Source organism: Gymnoscopelus braueri (genome assembly GCF_963280865.1).
Source record: "Gymnoscopelus braueri genome assembly, chromosome: 9".
NCBI lineage: Eukaryota > Metazoa > Chordata > Actinopteri > Myctophiformes > Myctophidae > Gymnoscopelus > Gymnoscopelus braueri.
The window spans coordinates 40,360,405-40,382,470 of record NC_137610.1 but is presented as its reverse complement, the minus strand read 5'-3'; the positions used below and the strand labels follow the sequence as shown (position 1 = coordinate 40,382,470).

At 38.6% G+C, this 22,066-nt stretch overlaps 1 protein-coding gene across 1 annotated transcript in view; it reads right to left on the bottom strand.

Moving 5' to 3' along the window:
• Positions 1-22,066, bottom strand: part of LOC308091664 (neural-cadherin-like) — a gene marked incomplete at its 5' end in the record, with an annotated part of 233,509 nt that overhangs the window by 158,440 nt on the left and 53,003 nt on the right. The window contains 3 exons of the mRNA XM_080437326.1: positions 9,799-9,910; positions 15,845-16,049; positions 20,717-20,942. Of these exons, the coding sequence (XP_080293452.1) occupies positions 9,799-9,910; positions 15,845-16,049; positions 20,717-20,942 (543 nt within the window). The remainder of the gene's footprint in view (positions 1-9,798; positions 9,911-15,844; positions 16,050-20,716; positions 20,943-22,066) is intronic.

Below are 22,066 nucleotides of genomic sequence, written 5' to 3'. Positions count from 1 at the left end.
ACCAGCGATTTACGGTGTAAAAACTATGACTAAGTACACTTATTTTGTGAGCTTAAAGTGCAGACTCTGGTGCAACATTATTGAGTGTCATTAGTGAGCTATGCCAAACATCCAATGCCAACCATCTTTATTTCATAAAGCAATATATATATTATTATTTATTCAGTTTAAACGGTCAACTACATAATAAGACCCAAGCATTTTATGGTACTTGCCAAATTTCTGAACCATTTATTAATATTCTAGAGACATCTTTGGGTTATGATTTGTTTATGTTGCTTTTTTATATTGACAGTAAACATATTCATTTGAAACCATTTAAAAACAAAAGACAATTCATCATTCACTCGTTCTATCAAAGTTTGGATATCTTTGTGCGAGGCAAACTACAAAGAACCAAGGATGGAATCCCATAAGATTTTCAACTCCTCAGATAAACAACCATTGATAGAAACAAATTGTTTTCTATCCTCTATAGTTTTTTTTGATTGACAGAATCAAATGCTTTGGTTAAATCTAAGAAAACACCAAGAACAACATTTCTTGTCATCTATTGCAGAAGTGATATTGTTGACAAGCTGCAACAGAGCTAGTTCAGCTGAGAATGTATTTAAATAAACATACTGATTATTGTAGAGGATGTTGTGCTAAGTGATTTGTGATTGAATAAACACAATTCTCAACAATTTTTGAAAAACAAGGAAGAATATACAGTACATATATAAGAATCTCCTGATTTGGTATAACTTTAGTAAGTTTTAATTCATGAGGGAAAACATCAGATTGCAAGGATAAACCAAAAATATGAATTAAGGGATGAATAATATAATCAAAAAGTCTTCAATAAAAAGCTGCTTCTAACCCATCATCATGACCCATCACATTTTTTTTTAAGTTTGAGACGAAACCACACGCTTCGTTACCGCTGGGTGGATAAAAACTGCAGAGTGGTGAAAACTCTCGTTTTATCAAACTGTGGGTTCTCATCCGAATCATTCATGTTTGCTGCCAGTGAAAGCCAATATTAACACCCCCCCCATACACACACACACACACACACACACACACACACACACACACACACACACACACACACACACACACACACACACACACACACACACACACACACACACACACACACACACACACACACACACACACACACAATAAACAATTAAAACCATTAGCTATCTCTCTCTCTATTTTTGCGCTCCCACATGGGTTCCAGTCGGACAATATTAGGGATTGGAGCTTTACACAGGGAAGTGTGCTGCCTTGTCTCATGCAGCTGCGGCCCCTTCTAGGAACTGCTGCCAGGCTCCACCTGCAGCAGGTGGAGGCTGGGGTGGTGGAGGGGGAGCAGCAGGTTGCAGCTGGAGTGGTGCAGAGTGAGCACAGCTGCTCACCCTCCACCACTCCAGCTACAATCTGCTGCAGCTCCTCCACCACTCCAGCTACAACCTGCGGCTCCCCCTCCTCCTGCACCTGTTGTTTTGGATCTACATTTACAGCATGTACTATATGGGGAATAGGCTCTGTGCATAAATGTAGTCCCAGGTTTCCAGAAGGTGACATACCCGTTTCCTATTCCTGTTCAGGTTTCCCATAGCTTCGTTTGTTTTGGCTCAGCAGCCGACCGGAAACACGCGTGAAGGTGTTGTGTGTTTCTGGTTCAAATCTGCTGCTGAGCCAATCAAAATCCAAAAATATGGGAAAGTGAACAGGAACAGGAAACAGGTATGACCACCTTCTTAAAAAACCTGTGACTGCAGTTATGTACAGTGCCTATTCAGAAGGCCTCCTATTTGGTAGCCACAAATCGGACCCATTAATCACCAGACCAAATAAATGTATTGCTCAGAGTCATTTTATATTCATAAAATAATATTTTAACCCATTAAGACTGGGATTTTTTTTTTAACCACTTTAACCATTATTTTATACTTTGGCTATTCAAAAATAGCAGATGTACAAGCTCATAGAGCTTGTAGATCTGCTATTTATAGCTACAGTATTATATGCGATATATATTTTAAAGGGTTTGTAACTCAAATCTTTGCTTCAGGGGGTCCCTGGAACTAAATATTTTTATGGGGGTCCGCGGCCAAATACATATAATTTTGGGGGTCCTTGAGATGAAAAAGTTTGAGCACCACTGATATAATAGCAACATAAGTGTTTCAGAAAACTGTTTTTTTTTTAGAATCGGCCTCAAATCTTAATAGGTTAATTCAACTCATGAGTTGTTCTGACTAACAATTCAAACAATGAAATCAAACTTACAAACTGTTTTATACAGAGTGGACGGAGCCACATGTGTCATCTAATCTGACACTAATCTCTAATCAAAGCAGTATGAGGTTTCAGTGCCTTCAGCAACGTTGGGAGAGGGGTAAGTGGAGAACATTCACTTCACCACCCAGATTTTTCCTGCCGTATGGGGGATCAAACCAGGAACCTTTCGGTCACAAACATATGCTCCTTCCTCTAACCGCTGCCCCCACAAAACATTTTGAGTGTATTTAGGTAACTGTCTGCATGTTAATAAGTACATAAATAAGCACATAACTCTGCACCAGCTGAAATGCATCAGACTTCAATTGGATTGCTAAATATTCTAGGGAAATCTCAGTTAATTAGTGATTTCATTAGTGAGCCCACTCGTGTTACACCTACCTACAGTACAGTACATCACTGCTTGACTGGATACTGATTTCACATCAAAATAGATTTTTAAATGAAATATAATGTTATGACTGATCTGCCTCAGTGATCATTATCGTGTCCTGAAATTAATACCCAGATGAATTAGAATACAAGGCAAGAAGAAAATTAATCACTTAAGCCCTACACACAGTACTTTGTTGTACGATGAATAGATAGTCTAAAAACTCACAGTGTCATGCCTTGTGAATTTGTAGATCAGATATTTTCTCAAGGCCTATTTGGAACTTTTTAAGATAGTATATATTTCAAATTTGGAAATTCAAATGTTCACCTATAATGAACATAGATCCATTTATTAATGACTTAATTTTAATTGACTGGGATAGGTACCAACTAATACCAAATCTTCATGATGCTTGGGACTTTTTATATTCTGAATTCAGTGAAGTCATGGATAAACATGTTTCCTTGAACAGTAGCAAAGCCAAAGGAAGTCGTCTTCCCTGGATAACTTATGATCTTACAAGTATTTTCAGGCACAGAGATAATACATTAGGCCACATTCAAGTCCAAGGATCCTGCTGACTGGAAAATGTACTGACAGTTGAAAAATAATGAGCAAAAACTATGCCAAATCCATGCAATCATTAAAAAGAATCTCTTGCTCATGACTTTATAAAAATTCTAAACAATCTTGGAATAAAGTCAAAACTGTAATGAATGTATCTCATAAAACTTTATCTAATCAGATAAGAGTTAACATGATCCACTTTTAGTCGCTCAAGCATTAAATCAGCACTTCTTCTCGGTCCGTTCTGCCATAATGACTCATCGTTCTATTGGTGATGTTTTTAACAATGTTCTGTCTCCTCGGCTACGGTCCCAGGTCTCTAAATTAAATTCTCGCTTCCCTCACTTCATGCTTCCTCTCCTTGCATCCTAGTCCCTCCCACTGAGGATGCATGGAGGAAACGATGTGAGGAGAGAGGAAACGAAGAAAGTGGCACGTCGGTTCCTCTGAAGCATCATGTCTAGCAACCTCCATTTGCGATGAGAACAACACAGCTGAGCCCCACAACCAAACTTAATGACACAGTATAGAGTCTAAACAGAGTCATTATGTCTAAACTTTAGACCAATGGTTCTCAAACATTTTCATGTCAAGGATCCCCCACATTGATATGCATTTGGCCGTGGACCTCCAGCTGGAAAGATCTTGTGCCAGGGACCCCCCATAAGAAAAGATTTGTGTTTCTCAAGAATTTCAAAAATCTTTGAAAATAGCCAATCTACAAGCTTACAATGCATCATGGTGCGACGAGTTGTGAGCTTGTATATTGGCTATTTTCGAATACCCGAAGTGGTTAAAGTGGTTAAACTGATTTTGATGCTATATTAATTTGGTAAATTAATTTAGCTGGGAACCCCCTGGAAACCTGCTCAAGGACGGACCCTTCTTTGAGAACCACTAGTTTAAGAACATAAAAACCCTGCTCATTGATGGCAATGAGAGAGTCTTTAGTTATGCCACAGATTAATCCATTAGACCGGGAACGCATCTGTGTCATGTTAGATTTTAGCTATAACCATTATTGTATACTTTTGGCTATTCAAAAATAGTAGATATACAAGCTCATAGTGCGGCACCGAGTGCAGCGCTATGAGCTATTTTTTTTTTGCAAATCTTTGAATATATATATTTTTTCAAGCGAACATCTTTAAAGGGATATTTCGCTTTAAAAAAAAAATTGGGTCATTTTATCGTCTACTCAGGCTTTTGTGAGCAGACAGTTTTTAAGTTGCTTGATTCAGTATTTAGATATTTGATATTAATTTTATCAGACACGCCCCCTTCCTATACAAACCCATTATAACTTCAAACTCCATTTTTAACATGTTAGATTAATCAAAAACACCAGTTTTTTTAATAACTTTTTTCATTTATTTAAAAAATATATATATTGTATTTAAATGTTTTCATTTTCCCCCAAAAAATAATATATAAAAATATTAATGAAAAAGTAATTTAAAAAACACGTATTAGAAGGACAATATCAGTCACCAAAACCAAGGACGGGTGTTTCCGATGAATCTAACATGGTTAAAATGGGCGGGGGGATACCTGGAATAAAATATTTTCAGATGGGGGTCCACGGCCAAATACATATTATTTTGGGAGGTCCTTGACATGAAAAAGTTTGAGCACCACGGATATATAGCAACATACGTAAAAAAAAAAAAAAAAAAAAAGCAGATCTACAAGCTCATAGAACGGCACTCGGTGCCACACTATGAGCTTGTATATCTTCTATTTTTGAATAGCCAAAGAAATCTAAAAATGATGCTTTCCTCCCGGTCTTAATGGGTTAATTTGCCCCACTACAGTTTCACGCTGGCAACCTCTGTGATACCAACTGCATGGTGAATCAGCTGTTTCACCATGCAGTGTAAGTCAATGAGGAGACTATTTTAGGAATATATAAATCTCTAATCAAAGGCGCAACGGAGACAGATATCTTCCCCATTGAACTAGTTACTGTACATCATGACAAGGTCACTACACAACTCAAACCTCTACCAAAGTGTCATTGCTTCATTGTTTCCATTGGACCACAATGGTCCTGTCTGTCGGACGGACGAGTTTATTTAGTAAATTAATGCCCTACTTCGTCATACAAGAGTGTCGCACAAAAGTAGTGAAAGTAGCAGATCTCCAAGATGTCGGACAATATGTAATAAATTCATTATTTGCTGTTCTGTCACGTAAAGCTTTACTTTGCTTCAATTCCTTTTTCATAACATAAAACTTCACATCATAAAACAATGTGTTGTTATGTCAATTTGCCAATATGGGATTATGCTGATGTTGTATATCAGGCTGCATCCAAAACTAATTTTCTGGCTGGCAATATATTGTAGTTTATGATGAGAATGTGCAGGTTTATTCTGGGTTGTCCTTTCACAACTCATCATTGTACGATGTATTAAAATATTAATTTGCCCTCTCCCATCATAAGGAGACAGCAACATTTGGCTGCTGTTTATTTTTTAAATGCAGACATTTCAATTGTCATCACCATTTAAAACTGTTTATTTATCTTCTAATTATCAAGACTCAGCTCTATGTTTCTTGTTCCTGCAGTCTCTAAGTCAAACCATTATGTTTAAAGCTTCCTCTGATTGAAATCATCTATAAATAAAAGATCCATATCATCTTTCCACTAGTTGTCTTCTTATTGCACAAATTATACATTTTATGCTCTGCTTGGCGTATGATTTTCTTATTACATAATGTCTTATTGTTTGATGATGTTTTAGTTTTTTTTGTTGTTGTCGCATTTGGTACTTAATTAATTATCTTGTTTTTTCATAGATAACTACATGAACCCTAGCGTCCCTATTCTGGGGCGAACCTAGTAGTAGGCAAAAATAGTAGATCTACAACAAGCCCACAACTTCTATTTTCGGCCAAGTGATTGGAAACAAATATACGAGCCTAGAAATATACCCCTGGGGGAAAGCAGGCAACAAAGAATATAGGGTTTAAGTGTTCATAGGTTTTGTCTAATTGTGTTTATATTGTATTACTGTCGTTGAAAATTAGACAGAATATTGTACATCTCAAGGGGTTATTCCTAACACATTTCCAAGGGAGGCTAAACTAATTTAAACTATTTTAGTTTAGTCTAAATGATCTGATCAGTAGTTGATGAATGCATGTAATGTATGTGTATGTATAACACATTTTAATGTTTGTGCATATGTTTGTACAACATACTTTAATGTGTGTGCATATTTAACTAGATCATATGCATCGGTACTGCAGCTGCAATTAGCAGTAGCCATACGGCACCCTGCAGAAGTATACTGGCATCCTTGACAAGGTAACGCTACAAAAGGTACACAATACAACTAATGAGCTACTGCACATTCTGTACTGAGAACCTTTTCAAAATTGAGTTATTTTCCCTGAGGCTCATAACAAATATTTGCTTCCAAAGCGTGATAAGATTTAAAAAAAATAATAATAATTATAATTTAAAAAATGTTTGCATCCATTCTGTCACCCACGTTTGTGTGGAGGCAATTAGACTGCAGTTTGTTGTTTGGTATATTTTACATAAAATGTAGAATAAATGGTGTCAACGAAGTATGGGCCACAAAGCTCATATTAGCATTATTTTGAGATGTATGTATACTGTACATCATTTGATCTCCATGTTTTCAAATACAGGTTGGGTGTATCAATGAATTATTCTTGCCATGTTTGGATCAATGTCAAGTTACTGAAGCTTAAAGCCATACGTGTGACTGCGTAACATCATTTTTTGTAGTCTTTTAGGCTACCTACTGTAGCTCCTTTATCTGTTAGAACTACAATTATAGTAATGTCATAATAATGAGCTGAATTGGTATAGCACCTTTCAAAACAGTGTTACAAAATACAGTGTTACGACTACAGTGTTACGAATACTATCGAGTACTATCGAACCCAGGACCTTCTAGCTGTGAGGCGACAGCGCTACCAACAAAAACAGTGTTAAATATACAAATGAGATGACAAATGAGGCAATGAAACAAAACACAACAGATGAAATTAGGTAATATAAGTTAAAACGGTTGGGGAATAAAAGCAGCTTTATAAAAGTGTGTTTTCAGGAGAGATTTTAAATTAGACAAATACTCTGCAAGCCTGATCTCCTCTGGTTGTTAAGCAGTGGTGGAAAGTAACTGCGTACATTTACTTAAGTACTGTACTTAAGTACAATTCTGAGATATTTTCACTTTACTTAGTACTTTTACTTATACTCCACTCCATCTCAGATCCAAATATTATACTTTTACTCCACTACATTTATTTGAAAACTTTAGTTACTAGTTACTTTGTAGATTTTGATTATTATTACCAAACATACAGTAACCACTTCAGCCCTATATACATTTCGGCCATTTGAAAATAGCCGATCTACAAGCTCACAATGCGTTGCGATGCGACACATTGTGAGCTTGTAGATCTGCTATTTTCAAAAGGTTTTTATGCATTTGAAAATGGGACATTCTACATAATGAGTACTGTCTACTTTTGGTACATCAAGTACATTTTGATACCAATACTTTTGTACTTTTACTCAAGTACATTTTGAATTCCGGACTTTTACTTGTAACAGAGTATTTCTACGATGCAGTCTTGATACTTTTATAAGTAAGTAAAACATTTGAGTACTCTTTCCACCACTGCTCAAAGCTCCCAGAATTCAGTCCAAAAATAAAATCAGGGAAGCACCAATCTCTATCAATTTCTAGTCTAAAAGAAAATGTATATTATTATAACAATACGATATCATCATCACAATATCATTATCGGAAGTTTATTTGTTCAAAGAATATTGTGATGTTTGATGTTGTTGTCCATATCACCCATTAGCTATTTTTTTAATTAGGCTGAATAAAACTGGTGACATACTTTGGCAACCATCTATTGTAGGAAAAAAGTTTTGACAACTTTTGAAGCAAATAATGTGGCGTAGCTGAAAATTTGCCTTTCATTAAAATGACACCTTGTACATTTTTGCAGGCGTAGATCTGATTACCTCAGCACATTTTGCTGATGGAAATAACTCTGCAGAGAGCTGTGTGTGCTTTTACAACAGGACTAAAGTATGAATGATAATCACAGGAACAGCCATGTTTAATACAGATAACTTTGCATGGTCATATTCATACATCACATATCGTCGCAGTCGGGTGGAAACCTTGCATGTCCAAAATGGTTACTTTTCAGAAAATGGGGGGGAAAAAGAACCTGTGTTCCAATGGATCATGTTATTATTTAATCACAAGCTCTTTTAATACGTTTCATTAGTTCAATATTAATAAAACCAAGAGACACACTTCCACTTTCACCTTCAGGCACTTACAGTATTTATTCATTTTAATTAATACATTTTTTTTCAGAAGCCAATCTACAAGCTCGAGCTTGTAAATTGGTTTAATTTAATTTGGTTAATTTTGCGGACTGTAGCATGACAAAGAAGGGCATTAATTTACAAAAAATCACACCCAGTGTGAAGTGGGCGGTGTGGTCATCACAGTGGTCATCATAGTGATGGAAGCTCACTTAAAAAGAAAATTGATTTTTTGAAGTGCATAATCGTATTTATAGGTTATTAATGTCATCATGTGTCTCGCTAGCCAATCACAGTGCTGAATAGAGTCAGCCAATAGAGTCAGCCAATCACAGTACAGCTAGGGGTGTACTAATGAGCCAATCACAATACAGCTAATGAGGAGTCCCAACCCCACTTATAGGGGCGGCTACACCGCCCAAAAACAAACAAAAAACTTTTTTATTTTTTTTCAAAATATGGAGATACAAGGTTTCTGCCTCACAGCGATGATATCAAGTCTGAACGAAACAGAGCTGGGCTGCAAACCCTGCCTGAACATCTCTGTTGATTTTTTATGTATTTTAGTTTATGTATGTTTAACTTTTCTTTTCTTTTTATACTTTTTTATCCCACGATTTTGTAACCCATTTGTTCACCCAGTGTAATCCTGGGCACTACTATCCCCCTGCCAGCCTGGGGAGAGCCCAGAACTGAGCCGATATACCTACCGTACATGCTCACTCACAACGCGTTGCGGCTTGTAGATCGGCGATTTGTCACCAAACGTTCACCCCAGAATAAGGACACTAGGGTTCATGTGGTTACACTGATGTTTTATTCACTAGAAAAAAAGTCATGGATTGTCAGCTTTAAGTGATTAGTCATCTGCTCGGAGCAGCCTGCTGATCTTTCTCACCAAGTTTGATGAAAATGCGGCCATCCATTCCCAGACGCACAGACAGACAGATAGCAGCAATTAGAATACCCCGCCTCGCATCGCTGTCGGCCGGGTAACATGGCAGCATATAGTTTCTCTTTAGTCCTCTATTTATACTGTAATTGGGACTCTGAATGGCGCCTTTCAGTATGCAAAGAGCTTGTTAAAAGGAATTCAATTTTGAACAGCCTTTCCATTGAAATGGAAATGGGGGCTGTTATATTTCTATAGAAGACAATAATGGCGCTCTCTGCTTAAAGGAAAATGATGGATGTGAATTATGGTGTCAGGGTGGAGGCTCACCCTGCAGCAGAGAGGTTGCCGTGGTTACTGTCTCGGGGACGCCGTCCACGCTGTAGATGGACTGCAGGAATTCTGGGACACAATCGTTCTCATCCGTTAACGATACCTGGACCTGGGTAGTGTGGAAATAGAGGGGAGGGGAGGAGAGGAGAAGGTGGGATGGTAGAGGATGGAAGGGGAGAGGAGAAGAGGGTAGGAGAGGTGAAGAGAAGAGACGAGACGAGACGAGACAAGGAGTGGAGAGGAGAGGAGAGAAGAGGGTGGGCGCGTAGAGGATGGAAGGGGAGAGGAGGAGAGGAGAGGTAAAGAGAAGAGGAGAGGAGAGGAGAGGAGAGGAGAGGAGAGGAGAGGAGAGGAGAGGAGAGGAGAGGAGAGGAGAGGAGAGGACAGGGATATACAATTAGAGTGATTTTAATAACCCTTAAGTCTAGAAGACAGCCACAGGTAATTCTCTGTACAGGAGGCTGACCTCAAGCTAAATTGCACTTCATATTTCCTCAGCTTGCCAGTCCGATGCACATTTTATCTTCCACTTCATGGTTTTCTTGAGTCAAAAATAGAAATGTTCTGAGCATGTGTGTACTCAAAAGCGTGTGTTTTCAACAAAGGCCCATGGCCGCCCTGTGCCCTATAATCTCCCTGTCAGCATCATGCGTACAGTGTGAAATGACAGCCGAGTAATAGTCCTGAAATACCTGGGATCAGTTTACCCAGCAGCCCCAGAGTTACCGTGTCCACATTCACAGCACTGAGCTGAACCTCTAAAGCTCTAAAGCAGTAGTTCTCAAACGTTTTCATGTCAAGGACCCCCAAATTGATATATATTTGGCCGCGGACCCCCATCTGAAAATGTTTTGTACCTCCTAAAGCAAAGATATGAGTTAAAAATGTTCGCTTTAAAAAAAATACATATATTCAAAGATTTTCACAATTTTTCAATTTTTTTCAAAAGAAGCAGATCTACAAGCTCATAGCGTGGCAAACCCCCCCCCCCCCATCCCCCACCCCCATGGACCCCTGGGGGTCCCCGGAACCAATGCTCTAAATCTCTGGGGTGAAATAAAAGTCAGACATCAGGAAGACTGACCAACACAATCTTTAAATTAAGAATTTACAATGATACTGAATATCTGAGTTTCACTGGAAAAGGATAACGTTTTTTTTTTAAAGATTAGCAGCTCCCGTGCCAAGTACCTGAGTTTCTTCTGTATAGTTATTAATTGTCATCTCCTGGATTCCAACACTATGATAAACACTTTACCAGAGCCTGGCACGAATGCATGTAACAAAATTCTAAACAAAAAAACGAAATAAAATGTGTACGCAAAAAAAAGGTTTTGGTTTTAGATGTTCAGGCTAATGTGGGCTAATTGTTGTTGTTGCTGTTGTTGTTGTTGTTGTGCAAACATACAGCTAGTGTTTTGGTTGTTAGTGTTTTGGTTTGGATTTCGTTGTGAACACTGAAACCTCACAAGGTGTATAACGTGCAGCCCCCCTACTGAAAACCACTTTCAGTGCGCCTGGATATGGTAAATGCTGTTGTAGATGGCTGGGCTTTTGAAAAAAAGCTGGAAGAAATTGCACTTTGTGTCTCCAGTCTGTTTTGTAAGCTCTTAAACCATCCATCCAGGATTTGGGGGAAGTGTTGGGCTGCTAGTTCTTCAGTGCTGTGTGTGTGTGTGTGTGTGTGTGTGTGTGTGTGTGTGTGTGTGTGTGTGTGTGTGTGTGTGTGTGTGTGTGTGTGTGTGTGTGTGTGTGTGTGTGTGTGTGTGTGTGTGTGTGTGTGTGTGTGTGTGTGTGTGTGTGTGTGTGTGTGTGTGTGTGTGTGTGTGTGCGCGTGGGGGTGTGTGTGTGTGTGTGTGTGTGTGTGTGTGTGTGTGTACGTGTGTACGTGTGTACGATATGCACACTAGCACTGATGCACACACTGTTGTCATAACTACCAGTACATGCAACATCTTACAATGGAGATGACATCAGACTTAAGGCAAAACAACCCAAGAAATACTTCTTTCCCCAGTATTTCACCATGGACTGTATGATTACTGTGACAAAGAAGGTGTCTCACCAGATCTCAACTTGCTAAAAGATATTGGCAACTATTAAGTCAACTGAACTTGCAGTACACATGGTTTCATTTACTTTTACTTGGTCAATGCATAGCATTACATATATATATACTATGTTTGTTTGCGTTCTTATTTTTTTACCACTTTCACCAAGCATTTACAGTATTTGTTACAGGTTTAAGCATTAATTTGTTCTTCCTTCTTTTCCATACTCACCATCACCATGCAGAACACAACAATGTTTGATATGGCACCGCACAGAATTTATGCCCTTATGTGATTGGTGGCTCATATTCTGAGTATCTGTACTTTACTTGAGTATTTTGTATTTTGTTTTGGATCCTTAGGACTTTTACTCCACTTTTCACTTAGCCAGTACCTTGGCTTTCAGACAAATTATTGTACGTTTGACTCTGATAAAGTTATGAATTAAGCACTTAAGCCCTAATTAAAATACAGTAGAGCGAAAATTGCATATCTACAAGCTCACAACACATCGCAACATGATGTAGTATCTTTAAAGTTCTTTGACTGAAGTATAGGGTTGAGTCCACCAGTGCCTACAGATATTATGGTATACCAACCCGATCTCACACAACTTAGTATACATTGCACGGACTGTCATTCCGTAGACACCTAGAAAACGCAGGGGATTGCTCACAGTGCTATTTTAAATTAGTGAGACAGTTAACGTTTTCTCTTATCATCCATTAAAGGACAAGTCCAGACTAAAATAACATATAGCCTTTTTTTCCTACTTATATTGATCCCAAATGACTGGCCACGGGGTCTATTTGCAGAATTGTCCCTGTCGTCCATTTTCCACTGCAACCCCTATAGCATAGAGTGGAGGCCAAAAGCATATAACTACTTATGCTATTTGTTGCGGCCAAAAGTGATGTTATGTGTTTTGCCGGAAAAGACGCACTGTGATTGGCCAGTATAGTGACTTTGATTGGCATTTGTGCCGAACGCTCACCCCAAAACATGATTTACGAGACTGTGGCGGCTTGTTTGGGACAACCAAGGCATGGATGCGTGTGTAATGACAACACTTTTGCCCGCAACAAATAGCAGAGTAGAGATACGCTTATGGGCTCTACTCTCTGCTATGGGGGCTGCTAGGGAAACTGGACGACAGGGGAAATTCTGCAAATAGACCCCATGGACAGTCATTTGGGGTCAATATAAGTAGGAAAAATGGCTATGTTATTTTTGTCCGGACTTGTCCTTTAACTTATGTTTTTTGCTTGTATTTTAAGTTAATGTATTTTGGGCAAGCACTGTAAATAAATGAGCAGCCATCATCAAGTGCATCCTGAATCCAGTGGTGGAAAGTAACTAAGTACATTTATATACTCAAGATTTATGTACATGTACTTTACTTGAGTATCTCCATTTTTCGATACATTATACTTCTTCATTACATCTCAGCGGCAAATATTGTTCTGATTACTCCACAATTTTTTTTTAACAATAATGCAGATTATTATTACAAAACATACATGAACCACTTACAGGAAAGCATACAGAGGAAGTGGTTGGCGAAGAACAAATGGGATAGCCAGAGAGACAAAGAAAGTAGGCAGGAGTACAAGGAGATCCGGGGTAAGGCGAAAGATTATTACTTAACTAAACTAGTACTTCTTCCACCACTGCCTGAGTCTGCCTTCGCACCACCTTTAAACCTTAAAAGCAGTGGATGTCACTGTCACCTCAGCCAGGCCCCCCCAATCAACGCACTCAACATGAAATTAACAGCAATTATACCACACAGTTAGATCGGACCTCACGTTGTGAGTAGGTGAGAGACATCCTAATGATGGCGATTATCTCCCAATATAGCTTCATCTTCATAGTGGCTACCATGCAGCTGTTAATACCAGTGTAGTTTTTGCTTTCTTTGCTTGTTTAACAATACATATTAATACTGAAACACTGGCATAATAGCAATAATTCACTTGAGGTTGTGCTGTATGATGTGATATATTAGCACTGCTGTGCTGATCTACTGTGTGATACCTTTAGGGCAAATCAAACTAATCAACTTAAAATCAATTTTAGAGAATAGGTTTCCTGGAACATTTAGATTAAAAAAAAACTATAGCATAAATTGATTGTTAAGTTTAATAGGGTTGCAACAATCAGACTAATCAATTTAGTTGATTAAAAAATAATTACTTTTTTTCACGTTGATTTGTTGATAAACTTGATTTATAGAAACTAAAATATATAAAAAGGATAATGCAATTTTTTTTACTATATATTAAAAATGTGCTTCTCGATTATTCGATTAACCCAAAAAAGTAACCAGTAGGATAATGACTAAGAAAATAATCGATAGTTGCAGCCCTTCCTGTATCAGCTACCAGTATCAGATGGTATTGAACATTAGAACTTGCTCTTGTGTATTACTGCTTAATTAACACATTAGGCCTTCTTTCATTCACATGCATTACATTCACTCAGTAAGAGTGATCTGACTAATGACTGACTATGTGACTAAGTGATGACAATGTTTTTGTTTAGTTTTTCTTGTTAAATTAAATCGTTGTTTTTTTTCTGAATTGGCAACAAAATACTTTATCCTTGGAAATAATCCATTTTGAAAAAGAAAAAGGCGAAACATAGTTTAAAAAATATATATTTCAGAGACTGGCATCTAGTCAAAAAGGCATTTTTCCTGGTGATATGTGAGAACTATGCGGTGGTTAGATGAAGCCGGCTATCAGAGAACTCAGCAAGAGAGGCGTGAGATTTCTTTCATTTGGATTTGGTGACAAGATGAGTATTTTTTTTCCAGACTGACTTCATATATATAGGGTCACAGTGACCCTCAACTTGGCTTACTTGATATAAGTGACAAAATCCGGTATGACTCATTTTTCCACGGTCCCTCTGTGTGTGTGCGTGTGCGACTGTGCGTGTGCGTGTGCGTGTGCATGTGTGTATGTGCGTGTGCATGCGTTTGTGCGTCTGTCTGTCTGTCTGTCTGTTATCTATGATTAAATAGGAAACTGATGAGTAGGTAGTAGTTATTGAGGTTCCTGTGATATGTTTGTTTTAGTGAAAATTTGTATTTTTGAAGGATTTTAGGGACTTTTGTATTGATGTTTAAATGGTACATTGTAAATATATATTTGATGTATCCCATGTATCCCCACCCCCCTTCCCACACACCCACACACTTTGAGTGGCCTGAATTTATACATTCATGCACTCACCAGCACCACACTACTTGACCTCATACACACCTCATACTAAGGGCTGCAATGGAAACAAGCTGTAAGCTTTTTTGCATTATCCTTTCTCTTCTGCCTGCCTGCCTGCCATCTATTGATGGTACAGTATCTATCCGTATGTATTTCACTTTATCTTTGATCCATACAGACAAAAATCATCAGTGTAAATTTTACTCTGATAGAGTACATCTGTACACTATCAGAGTTAAAGGATCTACACCATGAATTAAAAAAAATAATAATAATATTTAATATCATATTGTTTATGTCCCTCAAACGTTTTTCAAAAGGTTTGAGCCTAAATCAAGCCTCAGATATACTCATTCCAACTAACTTCTCTCTGGCTTATTAAGCACTTTCACCTGCAATACCACATTGTCCTGTTTGGCACAGGGTGCTATTGAGACAGTTTGTATGCATGTTATCTCCTGGTTCTGTATGGAAAAAGTTAAAAAAAAATAATAAGAAAAAATATTTTTATTTTTTATTGTTTTTGGTTGGAACTGAAAAACGGGAGGGATTGTACCCTGACGTGACGTCATGTCAGGGTGCAAATCAGTTTGGCCTGTTTTGAGACCAATTTACAGAAAACCCCAGATTTGCTGTGAAAGCCTGAGTGTTCAAACTGGGGTATTTTTGGGGATAGAAGAGAGGTAGGGGAGACCAAAAACACACAAAAAAGAAGAAAAAGTTCAAATTCACTGTAGTCCCTTTAAAGATGTCTTTTAAACTAACCTCTATGGCAGTGCTCAGGCCACTGGGGTCCTCGCTGGCCCTCACCATCAGCAGGTACCTCCGCTGGTCACTCTCATAGTCCAGAGCTCTGGTCAGGCTGATCTCTCCAGTCTCAGGCTGGATGCTGAACAGACTGCTGGGATTTATCAGCAGGCTGTAGCTGAGTGACAGCTTCTGGAAGGAAATGGCAAACACCACCAGGAAGCTGCAGGAAACGAGAGGAAAGAGAGGAAAATATTTCATTGTCAGGCAGAAACCTTGTATCTCCATTTTTCAACTTTGTATGTTTGTTTGTTTGTTTTTTTCATAAATTAATTCCCTACTTCGTCATACTACAGTGTCACACAAAAGTAGCAAAGCAGATCTGAATTTGATTTTTGAAGATTGAAAGTGGTTAAAGCGGCACTACAGTATGTAACTTATTTGTAATGATTCTATGAATTTTGTCCAATCTGCATGGTAGAGTATGTTAATACAATATAACTGTTTTTTGTCTCCCTGCTCTTCTATTGAGACATTTTAGATCCTGTGTCTAGGTGAGAGACATGACCTTTGACACAATCCTGTTTCTGTTTTGACAAAAATTTTGACCTGACGGTCAAGATTCAATTCATCCCCTGAGCAAGCAGGCTGGCTCTATTAGCTCAATGGAAAAAATGTCAGCACTTTGCGCAGGAGACCCCGGTTCAAATCCAGGGTAGAAGAGGAAAATGACATAGTACAGCTTTAAAGGACAACTTAGTTTTTTTACAACAAGGGTTATTTTATTAGTTTGTAATGATAATAATTTAAAGATGAGTGTTAAAAAAAAATCATGTATTGCTTTCTATCGTTATAGTGATTTTATTGATTTTTACCTGGGGGGCGGGGGCATTCGATCCATTGGTAAATAGTCATGAACGCAGCCTCCGATTTCCGTGAAACTTTGTATGCACATCCCCACTAGGCCAAGGAAGAAATGCCATGAGGCTGATTTGAAAAATGTAGGGTGGCATTTCTTCCTTGGCCTAGTGGGGATGTGCGTACAAAGTTTCACGGAAATTTGTTTCACGGAAAGTTGTCCTTTAAGTGCGTCTGTGGATTTTATAAATATTAAACCAATGAAAAGTATTAACAAGAGCTGGTGACTAAATAATAACTATGGTGGATGCATCGGAAAGCAAAGGTTATTTTTTTGACATTTCCTGAAAAGTAACAGTTTTGGACATACAAGATTTGTATGGTATTTGACACGCGCTGCCCGGCACTGACTGAAGATCGATCAAAACCCCTCGAACCAGAAATGTTCTGCACTCGTCAGCGCTCTGAAGCATTTTTTTTAATCCAGTCCGATATGTTCTGAATCCAAATTGAGCCGTTGTTGTTGTTCTTTTGTCAATACTAGGCTAAAAAGGGAATCAGATGTGGCCTAAAGGTGAAGCGTTTTACAGGCCCCCGGTCAATGCAATCTAATACAGTTTTTTTCCCAAATGTAAGATCACTTTGGGTCGCAGACCCATTTTTATGGGTCGCGAGTAAATATCAGGTTTTTTAACCTTTCCTACACAAAAGGAAACTTTATTTTTGCCACAGGCTGTGAAACAGCCGCAGGCCGATGAATAGACAGGAAAGAAAAGTGACGTTTGAGCGACCTTTTGATGATTGGCCGATTGACAGCAAGTGACCTCGTCTGCCGGAAACCTCGTCCGCTGGAACACGCCTGCAGCCAGCGGACGGAACAGAAATGGATAGGTCACCACATTCGGCGCAATACTCTCAGGTGCCTTTCACACCTAAAGTCCTCTAAAAAGCTCCGGTCGGATCAAGAACCAAATTGTTACATTTCTCAATAGGTCTGGTTTGTGTTCACACCGTCCTGTGTTGTTAGCAACTAAAATGTATAAACAAATGATGACAGGTGCTCGAACAGGCCGTTCAGCATTTCTAGGGAAAATCACTTCATTGACATAGTCACTGGTGGAGGTGGGGAGAATGAGGTCTGTGTTAATGTCGTGGGAAAGTGGAGATTGTTTTACTAAAATGCACAGTTTCTGCCACTATTTTCTGTCTCTCAAAGAGTTTGTTAATGATTGCTGTAAACTTTATGCCAACTTGGCATAATCTAATTCGTAATTGTACTTGATTGCTTTAATGTGACAGATGAACTGGCAATGAACAACACATCTTGTACTAAAATGTGTGTGTTGAACACACAGCAAATTTCTGTCAACATTAATTCCTCTACATGTGCGAGACATTGTGAGCTTGTAGATTTGCTATTTTGCACTACTATTGAAATACTGTTGCGCTCAAGTGATTCACCCATTAAAACCGGCAAAGCATCTGTGTCATTTTAATTTTAGCTATACATATAGCACATTGGTTCTCTGCTATTCTAAAATAGCAGATATACAAGCTCATAGTGCGTCACTTCATGCCGCGCTCGAGCTTGTAGATCTGCTATTTTTGAAAAACCTTGAAAATCTGTGAAAATCTTTGAATATATATTTTTAAGTGAACATCTTTAACTCTAATCTTTGCTTCTGGGGGTCCCTGGAACAACATATTTTGAGATGGGGTTCTGCGGCCAAATACATATAGTTTTGGGGGTCCTTGAAATGAAAACGTTTGCGCACCACTGATATAGCAACATACGTTTTTCAGAAAACTGTTTTTAGAATAAGCCTCAGGTCTTAATGGGTTAATTCATAATGTACTTTTGTAAGTCTGGGTCCCAGGGAGACAGCAGATTTCTCCTCGGGGTCTTGCGCTGAAAAACTTTGCCAGCCCCTGCTGTAATCTAAAGGTTGTTAGACTGCTCAATTTATTTCTTTGTTTTTGTGAGTTTGTTTTTGTGGAATGTTTGCTTTAGCCCGACTCTGTTTGAATACATTTGATCCGGGGTATTTACGCTTGTTTGCTCTCCAATGCTAAAATTAGGATTCATTAACATTTGAAGTGTGCTTGTGTTTGTAGGTCGACACAAGTAATTGTGCAAATTAGCCTCTGTGTGTGTGTGTGTGTGTGTGTGTGTGTGTGTGTGGGTGTGTGTGTGTGTGTGTGTGTGTGTGTGTGTGTGTGTGTGTGTGTGTGTGTGTGTGTGTGTGTGTGTGTGTGTGTGTGTGTGTGTGTGTGTGTGTGTGTGTGTGTGTGTGTGTGTGTGTGTGTGTGTGTGTGTGCGCATGTGTTGGCATGCAAATGAAATGTTTGCGTATTCAGAGGGATATATAACCACACTGTATGTGTGAACATGTGTTCATACAGAACATATGTACTGCATGTAGTCAGTGGTGTAAAGTAACTAGTACATTTACTCAAGTATTGTAGTACTCAAGTAAAATGTTTAGGTAATTTATACTTCTATTCCACTACATATCAGAGGCAAATATTGTACTTTTTACTCCACTACAATTATTTAGAAACTTTATAGATTTAGATTATTATTACAAAACATACATTAACCACATAAGACCCTATTTTATACTTCAGCTATTCGAAAATAGCTGATCTACAAGCTTTTAGATTGCAGTATGACACGTTCAGAAATTATTGAAACATATGATTTTTACATTTTTAACAAAAAGGCACAATATAATTTTAAAAATATTTAAAAACATTTTTCCATGGACCACCTGTAAGTATGTCACGGACGGACCACCGCTGGTTGAGAATCAGTGACCTATACAGGACAGTGATACTCAAACATCTGAAAAAATGTTGTGGCAGGGACTCCCATAAGAGAAGATTTGTGTTGTTAAAATGTTTCAAAAACTTTGTTCACATTTTTAGAAAATAGCCAATCACGTTTTGAGCTTGTAGATGTACATTGGCTTTTCAGATAGCCAATGTACAGTAGGCCTATATAGGGTTTAAGTGCTTAAACCGATTGTAATGCTACTATACAATATTCATTAATTTAGCTGTGGACGCCCTGGACCCCCTTCAAGGATCCCACTTTGAGAACCAGTGACATATAGGACAGTGGTTCTCAACCTGTGGGTCAGGGGGGGGGGGTCCCCAGATGACAGTATTTAAGTGGCAATTTAAGGACTTTTAACTCTTACCCTGCCTGAGTTTTTTCAGAACAGTCTGTAGCCTCTGCCAGGGTTTTGACCGATTTTGGTACCTTTTCGCATAGCCACAAAACATTTTTCTCAAGTATGATTGATCCCCAGAAAATTTCTAATCACAGATGAGATTCAGGTGTGGTTTCACAAATGTCAACGAGGTCAATTTGACCTTGTTGTCATGTGTTGTTTGATGTTTGAAAATAGCTCAAAACCAGTAGTTTCAAACCAAAAAACATTGTGAATTGTTTGTCCGTTTCAATTTTAACATTGAAGTGGATGGAGCAGCAAATCTTTGGAAATTGTTATCTCCTTATTCGTTTGGAATATCGAAAAGGTGTCAATACTAAATAATTAGAGAATCTTTTTAGAATTTTTTTTTTTTTTAGGACGTTTTTAAACGTCTTTGGCAGGCAACAGCTAATTTCTCAAAGACGTTTATAAACGTCTTTGGCAGTTATAGAGTTAAGACCTTTTTACTGCATCCATACCATTACTGCATCAAAAGTAGGCCTAATCAACAAACTATACTATACAAACTGGTCAAACATTGGCCAAATTGTCAAATAATATAAGAAAGAGGCAAAACTTTAGAAAATAGCTCACAACGCCGTTGTGAGCTTGTAGATCGGCTATTTTCACAATATTTATCTGTGGAACTAAATTTTATGCCTCAACTCCTACAATTCCAAGTGCTTGTCAGTGTGGGGAGGTCCCCAGTTAAAATATGATTATTTTTTTTGGAGGGGGGGGGGGGGGGGGGGGTCGCGGCCTGAAAAGGTTGAGAACCATTGACCTAACAATAGGAAGACGGCTCAGTGCTTACTGCTGCCCCTCTGGCGTGTTCTCCGGGATGGCGATGGCATACGTGGTGTTGGTGAACTGGGGAGGCCTGGCTCCCGCCACCACTGACAGCATGGCGGGCACGCTGCGGCTGCCCAGGCCGTCCAGGGCCACCACGCTCAGCAGGTACTCTCGGTCCCGCTGCAGGACCGGGCCCGCGGTCACCACCTGGCCCGTCTGCTTGTCCACCGCGAAGCAGCCATCTCCACCTACGCACAGATGACACAGGTGAGTCACTACTAACACCAACACAACACAACACAGCTCAATACTGAATGTATATCTAATCTATCTATCTATCCATCTATCTACAGTGGTAACTAAGTACATTTACTCAAGTACTGTACTTAAGTACAATGTTGAGGTATTTTCTTTTACTTTACTGGAGTATTTCCAATTGTCAATAATTTTACTTCTACTCCACTACATCTCAGAGGCAAATATTGTACTTTTTTACTCCATTACAATTATTTGACAATTGTAGTTACTAGTTACTTTGTGGATTTCGAATATTGTTACAAAACATGCGTTAACCACTTCAGCCCTATTTAAACTTAAATCTATTTGAAAATAGCCGATGTACAAGCTCACAATGCGATGCATCGCGCCGCATTGTGAGCTTGTAGATCTGCTATATTTCAAAAATATTTGCACACATTTTATACATCTGAAAACGTGTGCAATGGGACATACTGCATAATGAGTACTTTTACTTTTGGTACTTCAAGTATAATTTGATGTAAATACTATATTTTGAATACCGAACTTTTACTTGTAACAGAGTATTTCTACAGGGCGGTATTGATACTTTTACTTAAGTAAAACATTTTAGTACTTCAACCACCTCTCTCTCTCTCTCTCCACGTTTCGCAATGTAGGTATATTTTGGACACTCAAAATGTAAATGCTGATGTCTTTCTGAGCGTCTCCGCTCCTGCATAAACAAACTATGCCCTGCACTGTTTGTTTAGCATTTTCTTCAGACAGTCATTGTAATTTACCCCAGTGACGACGAGGTTCCTGTTGCTGCCAACTATTGCCTATTGGCACTGCCACCCTCCTACAGTACATGTCTCCTCTGATACACTGTTTTCACCTCACTGCGTTTTCTGTTTTCTGCCCTGTGCAACCTATGTTTACCAAGCCTAAAAGCCAAACAGAAATGAATTAATTTTTTGACACAATGTTCAATGACAATGACAGAAATGCAACTAAATGGTTAATCGCAATCATTTGAGCGGCAATTAATCCTAAAGTAAAATGTCATAATCGTGACAGCCCTAGGGAGTGTAACGCGCACGGAGGTTCACGCTATCTCAGTGATTCTCAACCT